We start from the raw sequence: 25,471 nt of genomic DNA on the forward strand, positions 1-25,471 counted from the left end.
ACGGTGCATTTCCACACATTAGAAATGCACCACTCGTTTCACAGCCCCCCTCAGCTCCATATCCAGGTAGTTAAAGGCAAAGTACTTTCTGTCCATTTCCCCCGAACAGAAAAATAGTGTCTTTAAATTTAAGGTGCTCTGCCATCTGTACTAAATGTCTATGGCGCTTTATAAATACCACTGACCACGGGGAGAAAGAGGGGCGGCAGTGTGTCGGCTCACTGAGACGAAGAGAGACTGAGGGATTCACACAAACACACATGGAAAAAAAAGAAAAGCTGCAGAAACTCACACATCCTCAAATCAATTTCCTTACACACACACACACACACACACACACACACACGCACACACACGCACATATATAAATAGGCCTGTTTTGAAGTGGGCGTCAAGTCATCCCTCGTCTCTTGCCATGGCACGTCTCACCTTCATAGTCCAACTGACAGAACTCTCCAAGCCACTGCTCTCAGAGAAGCATCTCCCCGCCTCCGTGTTGACCTTCTGTTAAAGAAGTACACCAACTTTTTGGGAGATTGGCATTTTTTTTTGTAAAGTTAGGTTGGAAGAGATTTTAAAAAGAAAAATATAAATCATCCATGTCTTCCCAGTAGATGATTTCCCCCCGGCGTTCCACTACAGTGTGTTACTTGATAGAAACCAACCTGCTCAAGGCCCAATCCAAAACTGAACTTGATTTAAAGTTTGATTTGACTGCAGGGCACAGTCCTAGACACGGGTCACTACACACCCTGCGCGCTTGTTTTCACACTCTGAGTCCACTTCTTTATTTTAATACACAAAATGAAGCGTAATGTGTACAGCTGTTGAGATCCCACATCTCTGCAGTGTATCTGTTGTGAACATATAAACTGTCTACAATGCCCCTCAGCATCACTACGGGCATATGTGGCATTGCCTTTCACTGTCAGCATTTGACCAATCTACTTAGGAAGATTTCACGTAGACGATCGATCGACTGGTCTGACGCCCCGCAGCACTATCACGTTTCAAATGGCCCACTTACACCACGCTGACACCATAGCAATGCCCGTATAGCGGTGGCAGCAGGGAGACGGGCACAGACATACCACGGTCAAACCTTGACCTGGGGAGGGCTTTCTCTCCTCACCCGGCGAGAGCCATGACGCGAGAGCCATGACGCGATACCGCAGCGCCTCCAAGCTGGTTGAGAACTCACTTTTAGCACGCAGCCCTCACCACATCTATGAAGCTACTCAAGGAGTGGGAGGCGTGTGTCACTGGGACTGAGTCATCTTTTACCTGTTTGTGATAATGTAAGTCTTCTAAACTCTGAATACTCGTCATGTCTGCTTCAGACCCAGAGATGTGAAGAGAATCAGAAGCTGTTTACCTTTCAGTCAACAAACTTTACGTCTCTATCTGACTTTCATTGATAATCGCAGGAATTACATTGAATTTAATTGTATAAATTTATACAAACATCTTTTTTCAAATAATGGCTGCAATCACATTCTGAATAAGAATTTATTTTTCCCCCTGAACAACTCGCTGAATTGAAAGAAAAGAAAAGGTCTCAATGCTGTAAATAGCTCATTTTGTTTGTGTTCTGCAGGCTTTTGGCACAGGTTAGTGAAGCGAAAGGTGTCACTGCCAGAAATACTGCAGGGCCAAAAACAAACGGAAACATTTGGCGTCAAAGAAGTTGTTCTTGTTATTTAGTGGTGCAAAGACAGCAAGCATCCAAGGTGCTGCTGTTGCAGTATGACCAAACTGTTTTCTTCTTACATCTATAATCTGATTTATGGACAAATCATGTTGAATCTGTGGATGCAAGTTTGCTCAAGTTAAATATACAACTTTTAAATGAAACTGGACAGGCAGAGCATAACTTCTACATCACTGCGGGTTCACATTTCCCTCCATTTTTTATACATCACTCTGCACTGGAGTTTAATACTCTGTGAAAATTGGACTTTAATTGGGTGGTAAAAATTGGAGTTATTGCATTTTTCAAAAAAAAATCCCTGTGTCTTTATAGGCAGTTCAGACTGACTCCAGGCAAGGCATCACAACTGGACTCGGTCCTGATTGGCTCCCCTCATTAAATAGCAGGGCACTGCATTAAAGTGGAAAAGCAGGTTTACCTCACTTCAACAGGAGAGCTGCTGCTGTCGGTCAGTCGTGGCCATATTAGGACTTGGTCTGCCTTCACCGCCGTGTAAATAGCTCAACTCAACCTCTGACTGAACTTTGCTCATAAAAAGGCAATAAAAGAAATGGTTCTCGCCTGGAGTTATTGTACATTTACATAATATTATGGAACCTTTAACCACATTTGAGGACAACCTGTAAATACCTTCATGGCCAACAGTATAAAGGAATGTGTAAAATGTGATATGTTAAAATAAAGAAGTTGCACAGAAATTGAAGGGAACCCTTAAAAGTAGCTTATGACTGAAATCTCCACTGAAGTGATACACATCTGTCATTTGGATTGGACCAGATCTATGCAGCAGACAGCTGTTGAAGTCAAATAGCATATCAGTCTGTCTTTTCACAATAGTCTCCATTATGCTCCTATGTCTTGTTATGTCTTCAGCTAATACACTACTGTCTGCTCTAGACCTCCAAACCAGAGAGAAACACATTACAAGGAGCTTTACTTTGCATGAGAAGCTCCCCCAAAACCGACACACATGCAGATCCACACGCTACAAAATAAAGAAGAATATTACCAGTCTCTAGATTTCTGAAGATTAAAATCGATGATAAGATATCCCACTTCTTCCTGAATTCCTCACTTTTCAGGAATGTCTTGAACAATATGATCTTTGGGAGAGCGAAGCTCCTATCGTGGCACATCTCCTAACATGCTAATTACCCCGCACACAGTTTGAGTTCATTTATTATGCATGAAATAATCTAATATGATGACTGTGATAATTATGCGCACACAGATAAGATAAAAGAGTAGTAACCAATTATGGAGCGGGAGTTGGGAAAAGTAATTATTCTTTGTGGTGGAAAGAAGTCTCGGTTCGAGAAAAAGAGAGAAAAAAATGGGGGTTCAGGCTCCTTTTCTCTTTTTTTCAGTTCACAGTGCTGCAATTAACACGTGGAATCATGTCTGCACTCTGTGATTGTGTTTAAGGGACATTGTCTTGATTGAGCACACAGTAACAACGACGCATTTAAGGCTGTATGAGCTAACAAAAATACGGTGCTTTCTGCACAGCTTCATTTATCATGTTACGAGACTCTCGGAGACTCCACACACTCGGCGAGTCTGACGTGTTCGCATCACGACTTGATATACGATGCCTGGGGGTCTCGCCAGCGTCAGCGAATCAGAGAGGACGCTGAGAGGAACGAGCGGCAAATCAGACGCGTGTTGTGGAGTCATTAAACACTCGTCAAATCGGAGCTGGTTGAACTGCTGTACAAACACGCTTCACGCCGCACAGCTTTCTTTGACAAATCACAGGAAACAGAGACTCTGCAGTGGTTTCATTTTTTCGGGGACTGAATTATGAATAAAACTTTTACGTGAAGAAATATGGCAAACTGGAGTTTGACCGAGCTTAATGTGCTCAAATTGAGGGACAGAAATGTCTCACGGCTGCTCTGAAAGCAAACTTGATGACTGAGTCACTGCTGCAGCAGACGCGAGAAAGAAAACAAGGGGTTATATAACCACATAAACCAAAAAATGCAGGATTAATACAATATAAACAGACATCATCTGAAGGACGGTTGTCTGACTGACTGTAACAGCACATTTATCTGACTCAGGAGTCCACACGTCATTTTCACACTCCTCCGGAAACCTCAGTCACCCAGTACTCAGTCCAAGTTCTGTCTCGGACCGCTGCGGTTCTCTCCTGATCGCTTGCAGAGTCTAAGCTCCGGGCCAAACACGATACTCTGACACCAGTCAACAAAGCTCGGAGTTGCCTCAAAGACGGCCTCTGCAAACAACACTAAAGTCCCTTTCAACAGGGTCGCCATATTTTCAAACACCAGAACTGGGAACGGGTTCTTGGAAGAAATGTCTTCGTAGGTGTTGATCCTGCAATCGATTCATAACAGGAAGTGAAGGATAACGAATGTGAACAAAGAGACAAAAGTAACCATCAGCCCACCGCCTGCTCTGTAGCTTTAAACTGGAGGTTAATGTCAGCAGCACCCGTGTTTCCTTACGCTCTCAGCAAAGTCGTAATGTTCAGAATGTAATGAAGTGAGAAGAGGGGGAAGGCAAGGACGGGGAATACGGCCAACACCACAAATGCTGTTTCATACGGACAGCTGATGTTCAGGAGAACCAGTGTAGATTACATTACAGTCATTTAGCAGATGCTTTTATCCAAAGCAACTTACAAAAAGTGCATTCAACATTGGTAATCAAAAGAACTACTAGTCACCAGAAGTCATAAGTACATCACCTTTTCCAAACAAGCATCTAAGAGCATGAAGCAGAGCCAAAGTCTACTATGTGATCCTGCAGAGAGGACATTTTCACAGACATCAGAATCACAAACATCGCATGGTTTAGAGTGCATTGTGTGTCCAACGTAATACTTGGAAAACACGTTTTGTTTCCAAGGAACAGAGTGCTGTGGTCATACAGAGTGCAGGACACCCCGGGTCAGAGTCCTGTGTGTGTTTTTTTCTGAAGTGGGTCAGAAATCTGCCCCTACACAAATGGTTTTGTTCGAGTAACAGCAAAGACTAAAGTGAATTGTCACGTTTTATCCGCCTTGCGCTCAAAGTAGCAGAAGACGAAGATAGATAGTTATGCGCAATAAATAGTTGGAGTTTCGCCCGCATCCTCCGACATCACCCGACTGAATCCTGTTTCCAGGATCAAAGAAATGTCTGCTTGCATTTTGTCTGTACCCACCATTTTATCTTGAGTGCAACTCAACTCACCAGAGATGGGAAGGAAGCGAGATGGCTCCCTCCTTCGCTACTTCCACCGTCGTCTCTGTGAAAGGATTGTGTTTAGTTATTTGACTGGGCGAGTTACTGGCCCGACGTGGCATTTTACTTGCCCCAGGCAAGCGGGCATTTTTTAGGAAAGAGCTTTGGTTTAAGTTAGTGAACGATTGTGTGTATTTTTGTTCGATGTTAATAAAGATAACGCTTATGCTGCAAGTTACTCTTTGTTGTAACCAAACACTATGATCTTTCCCAAACATAACCATTACAAACCATTGATCATGCTCTTATTTCTCTGAGTGGATATTGACTTGCAAGTTTATATTTTAGGAAAACTAATTAAATACTCTTTGCAGATGCATTCGGGTTACAACATTTCGAGACTTGGCAGATATGTTCATTAAAAACATTTCCTCATTATGTTATATGAAAACGGTTATTGGGGTGCATTATATTTTTTTCTCAATACGTAGTCCTGTGTGTAAAAATGTGGTTGTATACATTGCATTTTCTTAGTTTGTATTATGGCATTTTCAGAAAATGCGACTTGTTATATGAAGTTGAAAGCTACTGGTTAAACAGTTGGACTCCAGGGTCACATGGGACTTATGTTTTACAGCGTATGAGGCATTTAGATATGAGGTGACATAAATCCAGCAGCACTGAGACATCCGGGATGCCAAAAGCCTTAATGTAATATAATACAGGAATAAAACAGTGTGGTCCTCCTTTAATATCTTAAGAGCGACAAGTCTTATGAAACGCCATAAAAGATGAAGCCTTCCATCAGAAAATGTACTGCACTTCGACCGAAGCCTGTGCTGTCGTAAAGTCGTGGTGCTTTTATCGCCGGGGACAGAGAGGAAGTCATTGTGCAGCTAATAAGAGCCATCGCTGAAATGCGCTCTGTCCTTGCCACTGAACAGCGCTCTGACCGACGTCCGTTGATAGGCTGCACACTAACAAGTGTTTCACCAGGCATCTGCAAAGACCGCTCGGAGGTTAACAAATGGATGTGAAGAGAAAGATGTCTCTGTTAAAAGTCTCACGTCAAAATAAAGGAGCAGCTATAGACTGAGGGAAAATATTGTCCTTCAGATCAATTGTGTGTTGGAGTGCAATAAGCTGAAACATTCAGATGAGATGTGAGTGGCAGAAAAGAGCAATATACTTGAATAATATCTCTGGAGAGGATTCTGAAAAACGGAGCCGTGTTCCAGTAAATAGCCCTTTGGAGGTCACAACTTTAGCGCTGTTGCATTTCTATTCAAAGTGCAGCACACTTCAATGGGCTGCTCTGCCAATAATCAAAGTAGAGGGGTTTCAAAAGGCCATCTACCACCATTTCAAAGCGGCAGCATTTTCTTATGTCTTGGGATCCCAACCTGTCTCCTGCTGCAGCTCGTCTGTGTATAAAAACAGCTGTAAATGTACCAAGAAAGTGAAAAACAAGAACGTCAGGAGGTGGTCAGAGAGGCAAAAGTACAGTAATGTAATCAGTAATATAAGTTAGCTGGGGGGGTTTACAAAAATATCTTCTGTTGACGTGTACTTTGTCTGTCTTTCTTCCGCTCGGTACTAAAAGTTAGTCTGACTCACGGAGGACCAGCAGCTTTCCTGCTGCCAGCAGCCAGCAGTGCCAAAAAACAGCTGGAACTAAACCTGCAGTCTGAAACCACTGGAGTTTAAAGGGATACTTTATACTTTTTAACCAGGTTTTCATCCTTAATGTGGGTAGTATAAACAACTGAACATGTTTAATATCCCTCCATGTTGCCAGCACCCACAGGCCTCCACTTATTTAGCAGAAAAAATTTGCCATTCTCTGGTGAAATACCAGGCTTGTTCAGTGGTCCAACGCATCCAACTATGAGGCTCTAGGTTCCCCTCTTGAGTCAGCTCTGGACGTGTCGGTTCCCATTTGTTACATGCACAGTGCCTTTTCAAAATAAGACGATATGCTAGGTTAGGGCAAAAAAAACACTTAGTTAGAGTGAGGAAAAGATGGTGGTTGGTGTTAACTTGACTGAGGAACGAGTCAGCGTTGATTTTTACTTTCACACAGGACTCTAACAGCAGTCTCCTGGGTGAAAGTCCTGTGTTTGTTTGATCATCATTGATGTCATCAAGCTAAACAGTTAAAAATAAAGAAAAACATACTAATAGTACAATAGCAATGCTGCTGAAGGTATCAAGCTGCAAACATACATTTGGATTCGGCTAGAGAAAGCAAGTGCCACTGATTGTGTGAACATAAAACGCATGGTGTCAAGGAACGACTTCTAAAACCTGGAAATGAGTCGATGTCTTTACACTTTCGGTTCCCTAGTCGCAAAGCCAGTGGGTTGTTTGAATGTGTTTTTGGTTGGATGTGTGGTTAACACAAGATGAAAAGATTTTAACGGTATAAAATACATCAGTAAATACCTCTCTGGTGTCTTAAAAGGAGGTCGCTAACAAGAGTCTAAATGAGTCGACTAAGCGTCCTCACTGGAACACTAGTCCTCCTTCAGCTTAGTGCTGGACACGTGGAGTCATGTGACTTGTGTAGTTCCTTTAGCTTAATGTTAGATTTGTAATTCTGCTGACTGTATTCACACTTCAAAATTCCTAAAAGTGGTGTTCATACGTGGAGATTATCTTGCTGAACAGAACGTGTAAGTATCATAAACATTTGTTTGCCATTTCACTCAGAACTAAGTTTAAAGAGAATTAAATATTTCCAATAGCAGTGACCCCATTTGGGCCCATGCATGTATTCATTCTGGAGGGAACTGCACAAATATGCAGCCACACAGCACTTGGTGGGATTTTCTCTGCTATGATCTGCTGCTGAATTCAAATCAAATATTTTGAACCTCACCCAGCTCAGCTGTTACCAGAACTCTCAAATATAATAAATTCAGGATTTACTGGCAGGCTTCATATTTCTCTGTGTGAAGCTCTGCTCATTTATTAGGATTATCTGCATTCCACCAGAGATAAGAACCAGCGGCACAATGAGGTTCAGAGTCTTGTTAGAGGTCTTTAAATGCAGAATATATAATAAGCTGTTGCTAATTTGATTTTGTGCTTGATCCTTGAATAATACCACTGATGTCTAAAAATATAGATTTGAATTGTTTTTAATGCAAAAATAATGACATCAAAAGCAATGTATGCCAACACTCTGAATACTGAAGACATCAGAGAGTGGAAACGGACGACTTCTTACACGTCTTTGAAAGTCATGGTAAACACTATCTATGTGTGCATCCTGCTAGTGAAGAAGCTGTATCAGACTCCTCCATTCTATGCCATGACTTCGACTTAGTTTATGGAATGTGTCCCTGCTGGGTTTTCATTTCCTCTGTCTGAAAAAAAGGAATGCAATCAGAGGATTGATGCTAAAATCATTATCTAATGACTAAAGCCTTTGTATGACTTCTTCCATGCTGTGGCGTTCACTGTTCATGCACACATCGCATATTATTGTGTGGAGTGGAGGATTTCTAAGCCGTTTGTTTGACTGTCTGCAGGCCAAATTGATTCAAATGTGCTGAGCCCAATCAATCAGTGACTCACATGAAGACCAATATTCTTTTTACAGCCGAATATGTCGTGACGAGAGCAAACGTGTTGTTGTAATCATATGTTGTGAAGTAAAGCGACAGAAAATGTGATTTGTTATTTTGTAAGTAGTTAGTAGTTAAGAAGGACTGAAAGGACGCTCGTTGTTTCACACACCGATGACGTTACCTGCGTAACGGCTGCACAATTCATCGAGTATCACGGTTTGGGCTTTCCACAATGAAATGAACGTGACTGACTGTGATATCAATGTTTAAAAGGCGCGCTCCACTCATAGAAAACGCCACTGGACATTCAATCAAAACAGCCAGCCACCAGGGGGGGGGTCCAGAAGTTTTAGCTTCCCTTTTGGGGATCTGTGCGCACACTCAGCAGAAGTAGCCAGTGTGATCATGAAATAAATGTGATCTCAATATTGATGAAAATAATTGTGATTATCATTTTGGACCTGCACACATTGTTGTCATCAGAGGGAAATACAACACGTCATCAGGTGAGAATTTGAACGATGAGCTCGTTAATGACAAATAATGATCTGAAATGAATTAATGAAAACTAAATTGCATTGTTGGTTTAGTTTGATTTGTATAGCTGCAACTAACAATTCCTTTCCTTGTTGATTAATCTGTTAATAATTTTTTCAATTCATCCATAAGTTCTATAAAATGTCAGTGTTTCCCAAAGCCCGAGGTGATGTCCACAAATGTCCTGTTTCGTCCAAACCTCAAAGATATTCAGGTTTTTAGTAAAGAAACCAAAAAAAAATTGCATAAATCCAATTTATCGATTATCAAAATAGTGGAAGAATAATTTAACAACTGAATTTGATGAATCGTTGCAGCTCTGTAGATCTGTTTGAAATGTGGGGATATTTATTTTTAAATGTTCTACTTATGTATCACGCTACGCTATAACAATCACCGTCTGACTGCAGTTTTCAAACCAGACTAAACTGCACGTATTTTCATGACATCTCTATGTCCTTCCAGGAACAAAGCTCCGTGATGTTGACAGCATGGAGGATCATTAAATTTGCCTGCTGCTCCTCTTGGAGCATAAATCAAGCCGATCCATCTCTCTCCGACCCTGCTCCCTGGTGGCTTACTTAGAGTCGTGCCAACGCAGCACTGGCTGCGGAATGAGCAAGGGTAAGCATGCAGGGGCTGTCTTTAAGCCGAGCCGTCTGACGGTATAAACAGACCCCCGTCTCCTCTTGAGAGCAATAGGGATCAAGCGGGCTTAGTGGGCATGACCTGTGGGGGGCCCGGACACGGCCCCGAACATGCAACATAACACAGTTGTCTTAAAGATTGCTGCTCTGCTGAACATGAGAAAAACTAGCCTACATCGCATTGCCCACGGGCCCGGAACAGGACCTAGATGCACTCCAACGAGGATACCCAGCAGACTAAAGCCTTATGAATAATTCTAAACATCCTCTGGCTTTTTTCCTGCCTGATTTAAGAGAGTGAGGCCCTACAAAACAAATTAGACACCTCACAATCGGATTGCTGAGAAAAGGAATCTTGCAAAGTAAGGCCTGGTGTCTTACGAGACCCTTAAAAGAAAAAACCCTTAGATCTTCTCAAGAGTGATATATTGGTTTCTTCTGCACCATGCAGGCTAGAATTAGAGGCAAAGGCGAAAGGAAGTGACAAGACATTTGCTTTGTGGTTTAATTTCCTCGATTGCTTTATGGCCATACATAAATGCTTAAATTGGTTTGTAACATATGCTCTCCTCGCTCTGTTTACTTCCTTCATTTAGTGTGACTGAATCACTTTATTAGCGATTATCCCCCCAAAAGCTGCAGGAATGCACAGCACCACACCTCATAGTGTAATTTGCCCATATAGTAGGAATGAGAATATGCAAATAGTGTCAGAGTATTTTGCAGCAGCAAATTCGCCCCCGGGCTGCTTGTCCAATGACACAAATCATCAATTAAGATCTCAGCAGGGTTTGGGGATAAACTAAATTGGTATTAATCCTATCTGACGATATGTAGAGCCGTGTGGGGTTCATCACAACAAAGAACAAACATCACTGAGGGTGATTAGCGCTGATGCGCTTTGACTCGTGTGTGTGTGTGTGTGTGTGTGTGTGTGTGTGTGTGTGATGTGTGTACCATCAAGATCCACTCCCAGCTGAAGCGTACCACTTTGAGACACTGACAAAGGGTGCACTATCATTGTATAATGATCATCTTTTGGTCTTTCAAAGCGGTTTCTTTCACCGTGGTGCGAGTTTAGCTCCTCGTGGGATTCTACGCTCCGCACTCCGCACTCCGCACCTGCCCAATGTGTTTGACGGAGGGAGCTAAAGTGGTCTAAATCGCCATTGTGATTTGTCAGGGAAGCAGATGATTAGTAAACAAATGGGTCAGGCATATTTAATTAGGCTAATGTACTCCCAAAGCTCACACCATGGTCTTTGCTGAGAGGAGCCTCCACTTCGCAATATACAGTTGTGATGTTAAGTGACGGACACTGGAGTAATATTTCCTGAACTTTACATTTAGCAACGTGTCTGTGTGTGTACAGGGACATTCGTGATATTCGAGAGGCCGAGATCAAAGCAGAATGCGACTGAGCAGAGGAGTTGACTCGACTCATGAAACTACCAACACAGCAAACTGCGAATCGCTTTTTAACGGAGTGATCGTACAAATCAAAGTAGAGACACATGCTGTTTGAGGGACACGGCATTTCATGTCGGTCGAACGTCTCCTACGAGTGAAATAGTAATTCGGGCAATTGTGGAATTGAGTGGTTATCTGAAATAGAAAGTGGTGAGTGGCTCACAAAGAAGGCCAGTATTCAGTCTAGAGGGGTTTCGCAGGGCTGGGAGTAAACATTAGACCTCATTGAGATAGACAGTTGAGCATTAAATACTTCAATCAAAGATGTATTCATCGAGAAATGCAAAGAGGCTTAGACTCCCTGTGTGACCTTTTAAAATGCAGACAAGTGAGGAAGGTAGGCTTGTTTTTTTTGCTTTACATTTTTTCTGGAATAAATGCAAGACATTTTGTTTCAATGCTGTACATTAACTGCAAACAAAAAGTGAAAACTGACGACTGTCACAAGTTACACATATAAAAAACAATATATTCACAAAAGGTACGCTCTTTAAATCAATGATTTAAAAAAGAAACTACATTTTCAAATAAAGGTGGTAGCCTATATATATATATATATATATCTTCAGTTCGATATATGCTGTGTTAATTTGTTTGTTTTTTTAAAAAACAAACAAACACAGGCACACACAGAGTAAACACACACACACACACACACACACACACACACAGTAGCACTGTGTACTGTATTGTCTACAATACAATTTATTATGAACAAAGAACACATTAACTTGGATCAAATATGGGTGTAAGTTATTTTACTCTGAAAATCCTTTCGCGTTTTTTTCTTTACAAACACGTAAAACTTGCCAGTCAAAATAAAAGCATTTTACTCGAATAAAACACACACCGCGTAACTTCAGCGGCAGTACCAATACGGGTTTTTTTCGGAGGATTTACACCATCAGATATTCACAAATAATCACAATGCCATGTACAGTCCGGTGTTCGTTAACAACGCCGTAATAAACACGCCAGCTCCCTGCAGCTTCACGCGCGCACTCTGCCTCCGGTCACTGTGATTGTGACAATTCTCTAAATGACAATCTTTCGCACTAAAAGCACCCGCCGTTAAATTCAACACACCCTACATCCGCGCATCAAAAACATCACCGACACAAGCTTTCTTTTTTTTTTAATCCAAACGCCGCATCAAGCAAAAGAAGAAAAAAAATCCACTGGTCTCTCAGTCCAGCACAAAAATGCATCTCCTCTCTATTCCCTCTCTCTTTTTTCTCCCCCTCCTCTACTCCCCCCTCCCTCCCTCCCTCCCTCCCTCTCTCTCTCTCTCGCTCTCTCTCTCTCTCTCCCTCCCTGACTCTCTCTTTCTTTCTTTCCCTCCCTCTCTCCCCCTCTCTCGCTCTCTCACTGTGGCCTGGCTGGCTGTCTGACTGTATGAATAATGTCCTGCCTTTTGTAATGAAGGGGGGAGGGAGGGGGGGGGGGGGGGGGAAGGGGAAAAAGGACGCTGAAGTGGTGAAGCCCTGCTCCCATGCACTGACATTGAAAATGAATGACAGCTTACCTGCATGCCAATCTTCATCAGACTGACACTGGGCTGACAGCACAGCCTATACTCCTCCACATAGCCGCTGACGTCAGCCGCGCCTGGCCCCTCCCACCTCCATCTCCGCTCCCCGTTTTTTTTTTCCCCGACACCGGGCTGCTGATGCCTTCCAGTGTCCGTGGGAAATACGGCACTCACACGTGGGGCTCCGCGAGACCGGTGCGGGGGATGTTGGTTGGAGGCGATGAAGCACCAAAAGAAAGAAAGACCTGATTTATTCTTCCTGTATAATTATTATTATTATTTTATCCTGATCAGCTTGAATGACATGTTCAAGATTTACAGTCAATAACCGGCATTTTTAACATAAAACACAGTGATCAAAAAGATATGTCTCCTGTGTGCTATTTTGAAATGAACGTAAATAAACTTTCCTGTCAATATTATTATTATTAATATGTTTAGTATCATGTAGTTTTATTGAGTCACTTCAGTTGGTTCCACATTTGTTGTGAGAATGAGTCTTCTGTGGTGACTTTGGCCTACATGAGAGATTCAATGTTTGGTCTTATTTGTTGCCAGAAACACATTGAATATCTTGTTATTTTTGTAATTAAAATATGTTAAACTACTGGTTCATAGTCACCAGAGCAAAATTGATGTATGCAATCAATGAATGGGTAAAAACTCCATAATTAGTTTATTCTTTAAATGTGTTTTTTGAATGTGTTTTTGTATTCATTCATCTAATAACCTTAATTCGGTTATGTTCTTACCTGTTCAGGTTTACCAAACATTGAGCCTTAATAGCTCAAAGAGAAGCTAGACCCTGAAGACGAGGCTCCTGTCAGTAGATCAGAGTTCTCTCCATTGTGGCCGTCTTTACTCTACTGGATCTGTTTGAGGTTGCGGGGGAACTCAAATCATCTGAGGGAGTTTCAGGCAAACACAACGAGAAAACCAAATTCCCCGTACAGTTTGGTGTAAATTAAGACTCGGCTCACTTTGTTACTGTCAGCAGTTTGTGCTGTCAGTGGTTCTGAACATGATCCAATCCTACCGTCTGCCTGGTTCTCCAAATCATGAATAAACACAGGGTATTTGGATCTTACGAGGGTCACTCAAAGGCAACATGTCTCTTTCCAGTACGCACGCAGAGGCACCAGCACTTTGAGCGGGACTGGAGCCTTTAGAACCGCGGATCTGGCCAGCCCCCTGTCGGTCCGCATTAATAATTGCATGCTTCAAAAAGACAGGTGGGACGATGGGAACCAGAAGCTGCTGGTAAAAAGATACACGTTTCAATTCAGACCCAAATCAGTTCAATCTAGTTCGTCCAGCCAGCTGAAAACACACCGAACAATTGACTTGATGTCAGAAGAACATAAGTTTAAGTTTAAGTACCTTAAGCTGGTGGTAGTTATCCATTTGCTACCGATCCTGACCCCTTAATGACGAGTTGATGGACCTAATAGCGTATTTATATGGTGATAAGAACAAATATTATTTAAAAAAACGCTTCTCGAGATAAATAGAATGTTTTTAAGTATACAGTAAATTATCAAACGTGAATTGTATGAATGGTAAAAACGAGCTGGGTGAAGTTCTGTAGTAGTGCCTTTCTGTAACGATGCACGTGATTGGCCCGTCGTGAGTTGGCGTATCCAATCAAACTCCAGTTTGCTGTTACCAGGAAGTAGAAGTCATGACGGAGAACGCTTTATCTATTATCTATAGATAATACTCTTTATGAAGGGAGGGGGGGTGGTCGAACATCGATTTATTGTTCACGTATTCATGAATCATGCAGCTGTCGGCGTCAGCAGAGCAGAGCTAGCAGTGACAGCTAACGCTAGCTAACTTACTCTCACTAGGCAAGGCTACAGTAAGCTAATGTAGCTAACGTTAGCTAACCTAAACTTTGTTGTTACTGCATTGCTTAAGTTATGTCACGAGCGTCGGTCGTAAAAACTAATTGGACCAGCTTCACTTGTTACTTGTAAACTAACTTTTGTTACCTTGAAAATGGTAAGCACTGTTTTGGAAGTCGGCACCGGCGTCTTCGTCATCGCGATCGTTTGGATTGTATTTCTTGTATTTGGGATGATGCTGCTGAGAGCATCTGGATCTGCAAAGTGAGTGAGAACGGTACCTCCGCACACTCCGTACACGAACCCGGTCAGAACGCATTGCATGCACTGATAGAGAAAAGCCCAGGTGTATCTGTGACAGTGGCATTAGTAAGGTTTCCTCAGAAATTCGGCATATGTGTGACAGGTTTATTCCAATAAAATTATTTTCATAAACCCTAGCTCACTGTTGAACACAGTGGTGTGTTCAGGGGAGGACGTAATGTAGTAATGTCAGGAAACGCAAACTTTAAGCAGCAGAATTTAAGCTGTATTCAGCAGTTATCAATCAATTTCTGAAAAAATTAAATAAAATGTAACCTTGGCCTGGATTTCACACAGAAATATTACAACTCTATCGTATTTTTTGCCACCTAAATATGTTCTTCTTTCCCTAGATGAATCAGCAAAAATAACTTTTCCTGATGCTTACCTAAATTCTATGAAGCATTTCGTCTTCACCCACATGCTGCTGTACTGATCCATTGCTGGGACCGTGTTCTTTCCAATCCCTGCTTTTAGTGCAGACCTTCGTATTATTACAGTTGGTTCATTTCTTTCTAGAATGCACTGTGACACCAAACATTATGCAGTTGTGTAAGATGCAATTACAGTACAGTCTAAATGGGGTGAAACATGGTGCCATTTACTTGATTGGAAAGTTAACAACTATTTAAAAACACGATAAAGAATGCCATTGTTTTGATTGGTACTTGATAATGACATTATCCTCAGAAAACCCTGTGTTTACTGCAAGTCTTACTGCAAATCAGCAGTGGGAGTCCTCATGTTTACTGTGTATGTGTGTTTTGTGTGTTGCCAGGTTAGGCATTATCCCCATATTCTTACTGGCTCTCACCATCACTCTGGTGCTGGTGTTTTTCCCGCGCAGCCCAGAGACAACCCCCCCCTTCAAAGAGACAGAGGTGAGCTGAATGCACAGATCTAACACACCATTAAAAACTATTTTGCACTATATTAAAATGCAAATACCAGAGAGAAACTTTTTTTACATAAGAGGTAATTTAAACTTCTACCTCTGCCAAAGCTGTGACAAGGAACTACTCCAAGTCAGTGTTCTCGGCCATTTATTGCATTAAAAACAGTCTTGCGCTATCATCGTCTGTGCATGATGACAGCATAATCAGTTTGGAAGTAACAGCAGGCCTTGGATGTTTACAGTTCTGATGAGGGGCCATTTGGCTTTCATTACCACCAAATGTTTTGGGTACGGAGGCCGCAGAGTGAATATGAGGATCCAGAGCCCACAGACCAACTACTGCAGCTCAATGGTCATCTCCCAATGATATTTCTGTTCTCTCTTCTCATGCATCATGACACATTTAAGAACAGTAACTACAGTCAAACAAACGTATATTTTTTAAAGATGTTTGGTATTTCATATATTTGAGTGTGTGTGTGTGTGTGTATGGTCCAAATGCCGAAAGGCAAAGCTCCGATCATGTGTGGTTGTTACTCAGAACAGAATGTGTTTGTACTGATTGAGGGTATAAGCTCTATTTAGGTTTGAGGTAGGTGAATTTAAACAACAACCCATCCCAAACAAAACCTCAACTCTGATATAAGCCAGTATCCACAGTGCTGTAAGCCTGTAAATAGCATGTGTCATTGTGCGCGCCCGTCTGTGTGTGTGCTTGTCATAAAGGCCTGCTCCGCTTTATCTTAGTCCAACAGCAACACAGAGCAAACACTCCCCCCATGTCGCCTCGGGGTCGTGCCAATGAGCCAGCCAGATCTGCCAAGCAAGCTGCCGCCCCATAGAAATAGCGAGCTTGTACTTTATAGCCTTTGTGCAAAGGCAGATACCCGACCGGCAACAGAGAGAGGCGGCACGACGCGGCTTCCTGGGTGTCTGTACGAGGCGTACAGGTAGCATGAACCCATGGAGACCTCAGAAATTGGTTCTAGTGTTTAGAAGAGCTCACATTTAACATCCCTTGTAATATTGACACCTTCTAATGCTTGCAGAAATCATCACCAACCATCAGTTTGCTTTGTTTAGAGTTCTCTACCTTTATTGATGATCGAGTAGGCTGTTATGTTCTTTAAATTGTGAGGGTATATAGTTAATTAATGAAGCAATTACAAATATTCTTAAACAGTAGTTTATTTCATCAATTGAATATTTTTACCTTTTGCTTATTTCAATCGGAAGTTTTTAGAATTAAGTAGAATACAACGTTCATTGTCCACAAATGTGGAAAATTGATCATTCGGCATGACATTAAAACATTAAATATAAACATAACAGCAACATTGACAGTATGTATCCTAATAAAAGACAGTATCACGAATATAAGCAATACACCTCAAGAAATAAAGATTTAAATTGAGTCTCTCAGAATTGAGCAGAGGGATAGCTGAGCATCGACTGCCTCCCAGAGTTCAGTTCTCTGATCTGGAAAACGTTCTGGTCTGTCTCATCTTTGATAACAGACCGTTTTCATACAGAGCCAGAAAAACTGATGTTCTAAATATTAAAAATCCTCACATATGTGATCATTAACAGAATTCAAACAAAGGTACAAATGTATGTGAGGGAGGAAAAACCCATTTACTAGCGATGGCGTCTTCTGAACATCCTGTTTTGATGTCGACTCATTTTCATTTCCTGAAATCTTACATGTAAGCAGAAAGTTGTGTAAGAAATACCTAACCTATTGCTGTTAAACAAAAGCCAGATATCATAGTGCCAATTAGGCCAGGCCCAGACTTAGGGGGGGTCATACTAGACCTCTCCCCCCCCCCACGCGTTTGCCAGCTACCACCCGTGCGCTCAATGGCACATTAATAAAACATAGCCCACACTTTGGGTTCCTGCTTGCTGTGTAATTGGCAAATTAAAAAGTGAGATGTGTTAAATGCATCCATAAGAAACAGCATACATCACCCCCCACCCCCCTCTTCTAGACACACACACACACACACACACACACACACACCTACTCCTACTCTGATTCCACTGTGGAATCTGTGAAATCTCTCTTTAGTCAGCAGTAGGGCTCATACTGCTGCTTCAGGGCGTTTTCTCAGTTTGTATTCACATATTCACGGACGGCTCATGATTGAAATATTAACACAGACCCAGAGCTACGAGTGAAGCAGTGATTAAATCTGTCCGTGTCAACTTTATGAACTCCAACTGCGCCTAACTTAAGCAACACCGATGCTAATCTCAATGATCTATTGTTTCTCCAAGTCGTGCGCCGGTTTGCTTAAGACCTGTAATCAACTCTTTACTCAGGATCCGAAAATAGCCGGCGCCCCGGAATCAGCTTTCAGTTCTCGGCGGTGACCCAACAAACACGCCATGTCTTCAAATGCACTGCTGCACAGGTTATTCCCCGAACACACAGGTCGGGTTCCTGTACACCAATCAATAAGCACTTGGTGTGTGTCAGAGCCCACAGGTTTGAGAGGCAGAGCTGACATGGATACAACCAGGAAGTACAGTAATACATGAGGTATCCCTTTATAAAGTGGTCACCTATCAATCCATCAACACTCTCACTGCTTCTGTTCAATAAACTCAGCTTATTGGCTGATCAGTGTTCCAATATCAGTACTCGTCGTTCTGTAACTACATATTGCCTCTTAACTGTAAGAGGAGACGTTAATATGCTGACTTTATTATTAGGCTTTTGTCAATTTTAAACATATTCTCTAGTGTTATAAGATGACATGTTTTTATAACAACAGTGTAGACAGTACTGAATGTGGATCAGTCACATCTAGCTGTCGCAGTATCGGCACAGATACAGATCTAATACGTTGAATCGGTTCATCACTACTCATTAAAGGGAGAGTTTAGTTGTTTTGCAGTGGGCTTGTATGAGGCACTTCTCCATAGTCAGTGTATTACTCACAATAGATGGCAGTCAGCACAGAGGCAAAGCTATATGTACTGCTGTGGATGCAGGCAGACACCTAAAGATATCCATTTGAGTGTTCACTGTATCAAGAGTATTTCTGCTGGTGTACGTTGCTGTTAGACAGCTATGCAGTGTATGTTTTTATGACAGGGAGCCGAAGCCGCTACCTACTACATGCTCTCGCCAGAGAGCCAGACTCCATTGAAAGAAACAGAACATCGGAGTCGCTGGTCTACTGCTGCCTCAATTGGTTAGTGTGTTTGTGTTATTGTGTGACTTCGGCTCGTTCGGATTCACCAAAGTCCCACGATAACACAAACTAACTACCTGCAAGGTAAAATTAAACGCTTCAGTTCCCCGTGGGTAATGGCAGCCCCAAGACAAGATAAAATGGCGAAAATATTCTTAATTTAGCGTACGCTAAAGGTGAGCCTTTCTTTTAGGCATCTAATATATGTTTTCCTGCTGCCTCGACCACAGCAGTACATGGCTTTGCTTCCCTGCGGTAACTCCTGTTTCGCTTCTCCAAGCCGGGGACGTGCCGACCAATCGTTAATCTCTCCCAAATAATAAACAAGTTGTAAATAGCAAACTATGTGAGAGTGTTTACTGAAGAGGTCATTAGGGAATTAGCTTATATTTCTGACACCTTTCTACCATTTAGGACCCAAAATGTACCACTAGAGTTTGTTTAGGTTGATGAATCAGCCAATACAGGTCTCCAGAATGCATCCCAGAGTTTGGCAGTTTATCATTCAGAATCTTCTCAAATGAAATCTAACCGTGCAGCCAAATATGCACGTCTTCTCTCAAAGCCCACGTCTGGCAACAGTCAGCAGTTTATCACAAAAGAAGCCAGCTAGAAGGTAACCTTAAGTGAAGATGTCTGTCAATGTCCAGATATGTCATATGGCATCAGCCAGTGTACATTGTATAGCAGCATGAGTCTTTCTCAGACACTGTATTAGACACGCTGGAAGCTGTCATTGTGCACTGTCACGTCAATTCAACTTCTGGTGGCCGTCAGTTATTCTGCATAGTCAACTGTTAGGAATATGTAGAAAAACAAATGATATCAACTTATTTTGTGCTTATTTGATACAGACTTTGAAGGCAACACGTTATTGTCGTTTGTATGGTTTGTCTGTCTGTAAACAATACCCATTGACAGCCTCACATAAGGCTACATGCCTTTACACAAAGCCTCTGTGAAGGCCCTCTCCTGACATCTAGTGGCTAATAGAGGAAATGCAGCCATGCTTTTTCCATGCATCGGATACTGTTTACTAGAGTGTGTAGTTCCTGAGAACTCCTGAAAGTGAACGGATGCACTCTTTCTCTACAGATAGTGGACACTTTGTTCATCGGACGCTACGTGCTGCTGTCGGTGGTGAGCGCGGTCTTTCTGGTGGTGTTCTTCATGCTGCTCCCCTTTCATTTCCTGGAGCCGGTGTATGCCAAGGCCTTAAGAACGCAGTAGAGCTGCCAGGGTCAGAGCTGGCACGGGGATCACATCGCTGATGTACACAACTTAAGAGAAGCGGGGCGTGACGGGAGGCCTCCCCGCTTCACAGGGAACCCGACTACAGAATGCACCCTGAACAGAGACAGCAGGAGAGCAGCGTGTTCTTTTTCCATCGCCAACTGTTTATGTACAACCAGCAGAAACACATATATCCAACAGCACCCAGGTTGTTTTATTGTATCATTCAATACATGAGATGAAGAAAATGTTTTGGGTTTTTATACTATAGTACTGAAACACTCCCGCCACCTTTTTTAAAGGAAAAAGATTTAACTTGATTTTGTCAAGTGTTAGTGACATGAAACCTGGAAGTCAGAATGAGCCAGTGTACTGAGAGAACGTTTATTAAAATTCTAAATGCATCTTGTGTGATATTTACAGGTGTTTGCATCTGGGAGATTGCATTTGTGTCTTTTGTGACCAACTAAACATTGTTAATACAGGGAATCTTTTTTTATTACTAATTTTATTTGTAGCTAATTTGAATCATTTCAATAAAATGCATTACTTCACCGTAATGATAACTTGTGCATAATAAATAAAATAATAACATATGTTTATCTATTTTGTTCTGTGTCAATAATATCACACATAAAAAAGACATAATATGAAGTGACACACAAACAAATTAGCATCACATTTTTATTCAGTCTTTCATTAATATGCGTATGTGATGAAATGACAGATGTGCTACTCATTTTCATTGACAATTGCATATTTATGGTTCCCCAGATTCTTCTGTGCTGAAATGCTGAAAATCTAAATGGCAAATTTTGCAATTGTGCCGGATGTCAACAGATATTACAGAAACCCTTTCATCATGTTCAGTTGTCAAACAATCAGCTGAAACTAGAGTGGATTGTTTGTCTGACATTGTCATGCAAACATGAAGACAACTTTAGACTGACTAGTGCCAACCAAAGTTTCTAAGTTTTGATTTTTACTTACAATCTACTTGGCTCATCTTTGTCTTCTAGCTTTTAGCTTTAACTAATAGCCCACATGGCTAATTCATGGTGCCAGAAAAGCATTCTCATTATACATATTTAATTTTGTTATATGTGAATCATATCATATGTGAATATTGTCTACTAATAGTCTCAACTAGTCAATAAATGAACTCATTTATTTGAATCTGAATGGATAAATAGTCCTCTGGGCCTGTCTATTTGCAGTTGCTTCACATGATTCGTACATTATTTGTATTTTAGTATTTTGATTGGTCCCTTTATCTATAAATATTTGCAGATTTTTTATGTTGATATACTTTATATTGTAAATGTAGGTTCACTGCTCTCTGGCCAGCTGGTAAACCGATGTGTTCTGCCAACAACATTTCATCTTGTTGTTTATGCTCAACTCCTAGCGACAATCCAGTTTGCACGACATAGACTCAAAGTCCAAGAGAGACCAAGTCAAGTCTAAAGTTTTTGAGCTAGACTCCAAGTCACGTTTCGTCTTTGAGTTAGAGTCCAAAACTCAAGTCTTTGAGCTAAAGTCCAAGTCTGTTTTTAAGTCTTTGAGCTAGAGTCCAAATCAGAACTCAAGTCTTTGAGCTAGAGTCCAAGAGAAGTGTCAGGTCTCTTCTGATTGTAATGAGTGTTCTATCATCTGCTGCATGTTGTCCAGTGTGCTTAGAACACAGCATAGCTACATATAAGAAATTAAACAATGAAAACTTTATTCCAATTAAATAACTGTATTTTGCCCTGAAGAACTGAAGTCATTCAGGGTACCAGAATAATATTGCTAACATTATTAGGCATGCAATAATAACCATTATTGCATGCCTATTCTTCAATAGCACTTAGAGTACAACCATAATGTAATTACTCTGGGTGTCCCACTAATGACATCTTATAATCTACTGTAAGACATCTGTCTAACCTCCAAGTCCCAAGACTAAGTCCCCATATCTGCTGGGAGGTGAACTTTGTTGACTTTGGACAGAACAAGGTCTTTATGCTAAGCTTAGTCAGCCGGCTGCTGGTTGTAGTTTCTTATTTACCGTACAAACATTAGAGAGGGGTATCAATCTTCTCAACAAACTATCAGCAAGAAAGCAAATAAGCATATTTTCCTTTAAGCTATTCATGAAATAAACTGCTAGCTGGTCTGACAGCTAGGAAGGTGCATCGTTAGTGTATGTGTGTGTAGTAAGACGTTTAAGTGAGGATTGGGCAGGTGATTTATGAAAACATCTACGCCTAGTGTCCTTGGACATCAACTTTGTCAAACATCTCCATTTCCTTCAAAGCATTATGTAACATAACATGTAAACATTTCCATTTGAGAGGTTATTTAGAAGCTGTGTATGTGTTTTGCAATTGTGCATTGCTATTCTACATTTTGGTTACGCATTTCGCCAACCACTGAATCATATCCTGTACTGTGTTGTCAGTACTTTGACAAACACAGAGCTGCATTCACATAGTTATGATGCTGATTCCATGGGGTATGAATAAGCAGATGATACCATAGAGAGTAATGAGCTTTTGCAGTCTGGAGGCTCTATTCTAAACACTTGCCCCGTCCCCCCACCGTCCCCCACCTCCATTTTAAAAGTGTGAAGCCCAAGGAGACGTGGAGTGGAATTCCAACCAGGATGAAGAAAGAGAATCTAATGAATCAAAACCAATCCTATTAGTTCCAGCCCACATCTCCATACTGTGGTTCTTTTTCCGTGCAACAATCCACTGCATGATTTCACACAAGCTGGGGAACTGGGGGATTTCAGCAGGGTGGGATAGGGGGGATCTAAAACCTTTCAACCTGGAGGGACTTGTTGCCTGTAATTGACCGCGTGATTACCGCAAAACATGATCTTAGCCCCCGCAGAAAGTGGCACTGAAAAACGAGCCGATTAGAGTGCAATGAAAATAAAAGGAGAGGTTCCAGAAATTCCCTTTAACATTAACAAAACAATCTTTGGGCTCCATCACTTTGACTTGTCAGCAAAATTGCCAATTTGAGAACATTCTGCTGTAGTTTATATGTCAAGGTGACAATGCAAAAGATGTCTGCAACAGTTCCTCACTGTCTTAAAGTCTGCTAAGTCAAGGTCTCCAAAATCCCCAAAGTCTCTGTCTATAGAAGAACTGACTGTAGTCCTTGGTTTGCTCTCTGGTTCTCACACACTCTCTCACTCTACCTCACCTTTTAAATCGTTCTCTCTCCCTCCACCCTTGCCTCATTTTAATTTTTGCTACTAAACTCTGTCTCTGGGGAGTGGGAAAATGAGAAGAACAAAGAATGTGGGGGTTTGAGGATCATTTGGAACTGTGAGACAGAGTCTTTGTGGCGCAGCCAGCTGGACATATAAAGAGATGGGGGTGGGCGAGATAGAGAAAGGGGGAGCAATGCAAGGGCAAAGAGGTGTGAGCGGAAAGCTCAGGGTGCTCGGTTTTGAAACCGTGGAGGGGACGGGGTGCGCTCCTCTCCTCCTCTTCTGCATTCAGATGCATTGAAGCAGAACTCCTGGCTTGCCGTTCACATCCTCAGCCATCTTGCCCTCTGTTTGTGATACGGATACCGTCACTGCCCCACAACACTGAATATCCATTAAAGATTTCGGGCATAGTTTGTGCACTTATCCCAAAAGAATGCGTTTCAGTTCATGTTAAATCAAGCAGACGGCAATGTTTGCAATCCTTTCAAAATGTCTGGTAAATAAAACTTGATGAGGGCTCCATGGGGTAAAACTAAAAGTGAAGTTCATTTTAAATCCTTATATTGGCATGGATTAAATAAGGGTTTATTAGACAACAAGTGGATGTTTGGCAAACCTAAAGACACCAGAGTTCACTCGCTGGGTATTTCACTAAGCTGTGAAAGAGTTGGTGATGGAACGTGGAAATGAACTGGGGCCTTGTCACCCAAGCAACAAACCTTGGGGCCAAGAAGAGTTTTTTTCTCAGCGCTGCCTGGTCGCGCTCTATTATGCACTTTTGTGTATAGCCAAGGGATGCTATAATTGCAACACACACTAGGGGGGCAAAATCCTCAATCTGAGACCCTGGTGTTGCCTTGGCCTTTTACCTCTCTCTCTTGGGAAGGAATTACCCTGCAGCTCTGCCTCTCGGTTGGACCATGATTAGAGATTAGAGGTCAGGTCGCTCACCAATAGCCCTCTGCTGCTTGGACATGACGCCCCATCGTGGGGCCGCAGCTCGGCCCCATGGGGGGGCTTCCATTTTGACAGTACTGAAGACATGATTGAATATTGGCCAGCCTTAGAAAGGCAATGGCTACACTGATCAAAGAAAGTGTTCACAATAGTGTAACATGGGTGGCCACAGTGATCCATGGAGCGTGCTCAGTTCCTGCTCAGCTCCAAATGGCCTGCGTTTTAATATTTTAGCTTTTGGATTGACCTACCTTTTGGCCCTGACCAACGAAAGTGATGTGATTTAGAAATATTACTTGATGCTCATAAAGATTACATGAAAATGTTAATATAACTATATAAATACTCTGGTATTTCATTAATTTCACCACTGCCAACATCGAAGAAATTAACCTGTTGCTTGACTCCTTTCAACTGAGCCAAGTATGTCAACATCTGTTCAAATGGTGTAGAACTAACTGGGAGAAAGATTAGAGGTACAAGTGCTCTATATTTCCCTACAATAACATGACATTCAGGGCACATTTTACAGTACTCTTTGACTTGTGTGTACATTCCTGGTCAATATGATCTCCTGCTTAAAGTTTTTTTTTTTAAACATTCAGCTGGCTTAGCTGTCAGAGCAACAGGTTGCAAGGAGAAGAAAAATCATCATCAGCTGGCTCTGGAGCCTCAACGTTTTGCCTCCGACCTGCTCTTTGTGCCTTCTCATTCTTTCCTCAGGTGTGGCTTCTGACTCGTTACCTACCTGTTCACAGTGGCAGACTCGGGCTGTCTGCAGGGCGGGGGCGAACAAAAATGAAAAGTGCACCAGCTGCATGCAGTAGGGCAGGGTTATTCAATTAAAATTCCAAAAGGTCAAGATTGATAAAATCTCATATATATATATATATATATATATATATATATATATATATATATATATATATATATATATATATATATATATATATATATATATGTAGTTGTATAGTAAACGTTACTAGTAAACGTTACTACTGTGTAGTAACAACGTCTCTGTAGTCAACAACTGTCAAATCAAATAAAGAAAGTACACATCAATTATATTTTAACAATTATTATTCTCAGTTTTCAAATTTAACTGGATGGATTATAAATAATACATAGGTATACATAAATAAATGTTCTTTTCATTT

At 41.6% G+C, this 25,471-nt stretch overlaps 2 protein-coding genes across 3 annotated transcripts in view; one reads left to right on the forward strand and one right to left on the reverse strand.

The window, feature by feature from the left end:
* Positions 1-14,759, reverse strand: part of pknox2 (pbx/knotted 1 homeobox 2) — a 117,406-nt gene extending 102,647 nt beyond the window's left edge. The window contains exons 1-2 of one of the 2 annotated variants that reach the window (XM_068721191.1): positions 14,660-14,759; positions 12,660-13,537 (exon numbers count right to left, since the gene is read on the reverse strand). The gene's annotated coding sequence lies outside the window, so the exon portion shown is untranslated. The remainder of the gene's footprint in view (positions 1-12,659; positions 13,538-14,659) is intronic. The other variant, XM_068721189.1, reaches the window with a different exon arrangement.
* On the forward strand, positions 14,321-20,748 carry tmem218 (transmembrane protein 218). The gene is made up of 3 exons (XM_068721192.1): positions 14,321-14,776; positions 15,594-15,696; positions 20,009-20,748. Exons 1-3 carry the CDS (start codon positions 14,667-14,669, stop codon positions 20,141-20,143), a joined length of 348 nt encoding a protein of 115 aa, XP_068577293.1. The 5' UTR covers positions 14,321-14,666; the 3' UTR covers positions 20,144-20,748.
* The last annotated feature ends 4,723 nt before the right edge of the window (positions 20,749-25,471 follow it).

Source organism: Cebidichthys violaceus, unplaced genomic scaffold (genome assembly GCF_023349555.1).
Source record: "Cebidichthys violaceus isolate CVI_PGR_0920_01 unplaced genomic scaffold, fCebVio1.0.p SCAF_27, whole genome shotgun sequence".
Lineage (NCBI taxonomy): Eukaryota > Metazoa > Chordata > Actinopteri > Perciformes > Stichaeidae > Cebidichthys > Cebidichthys violaceus.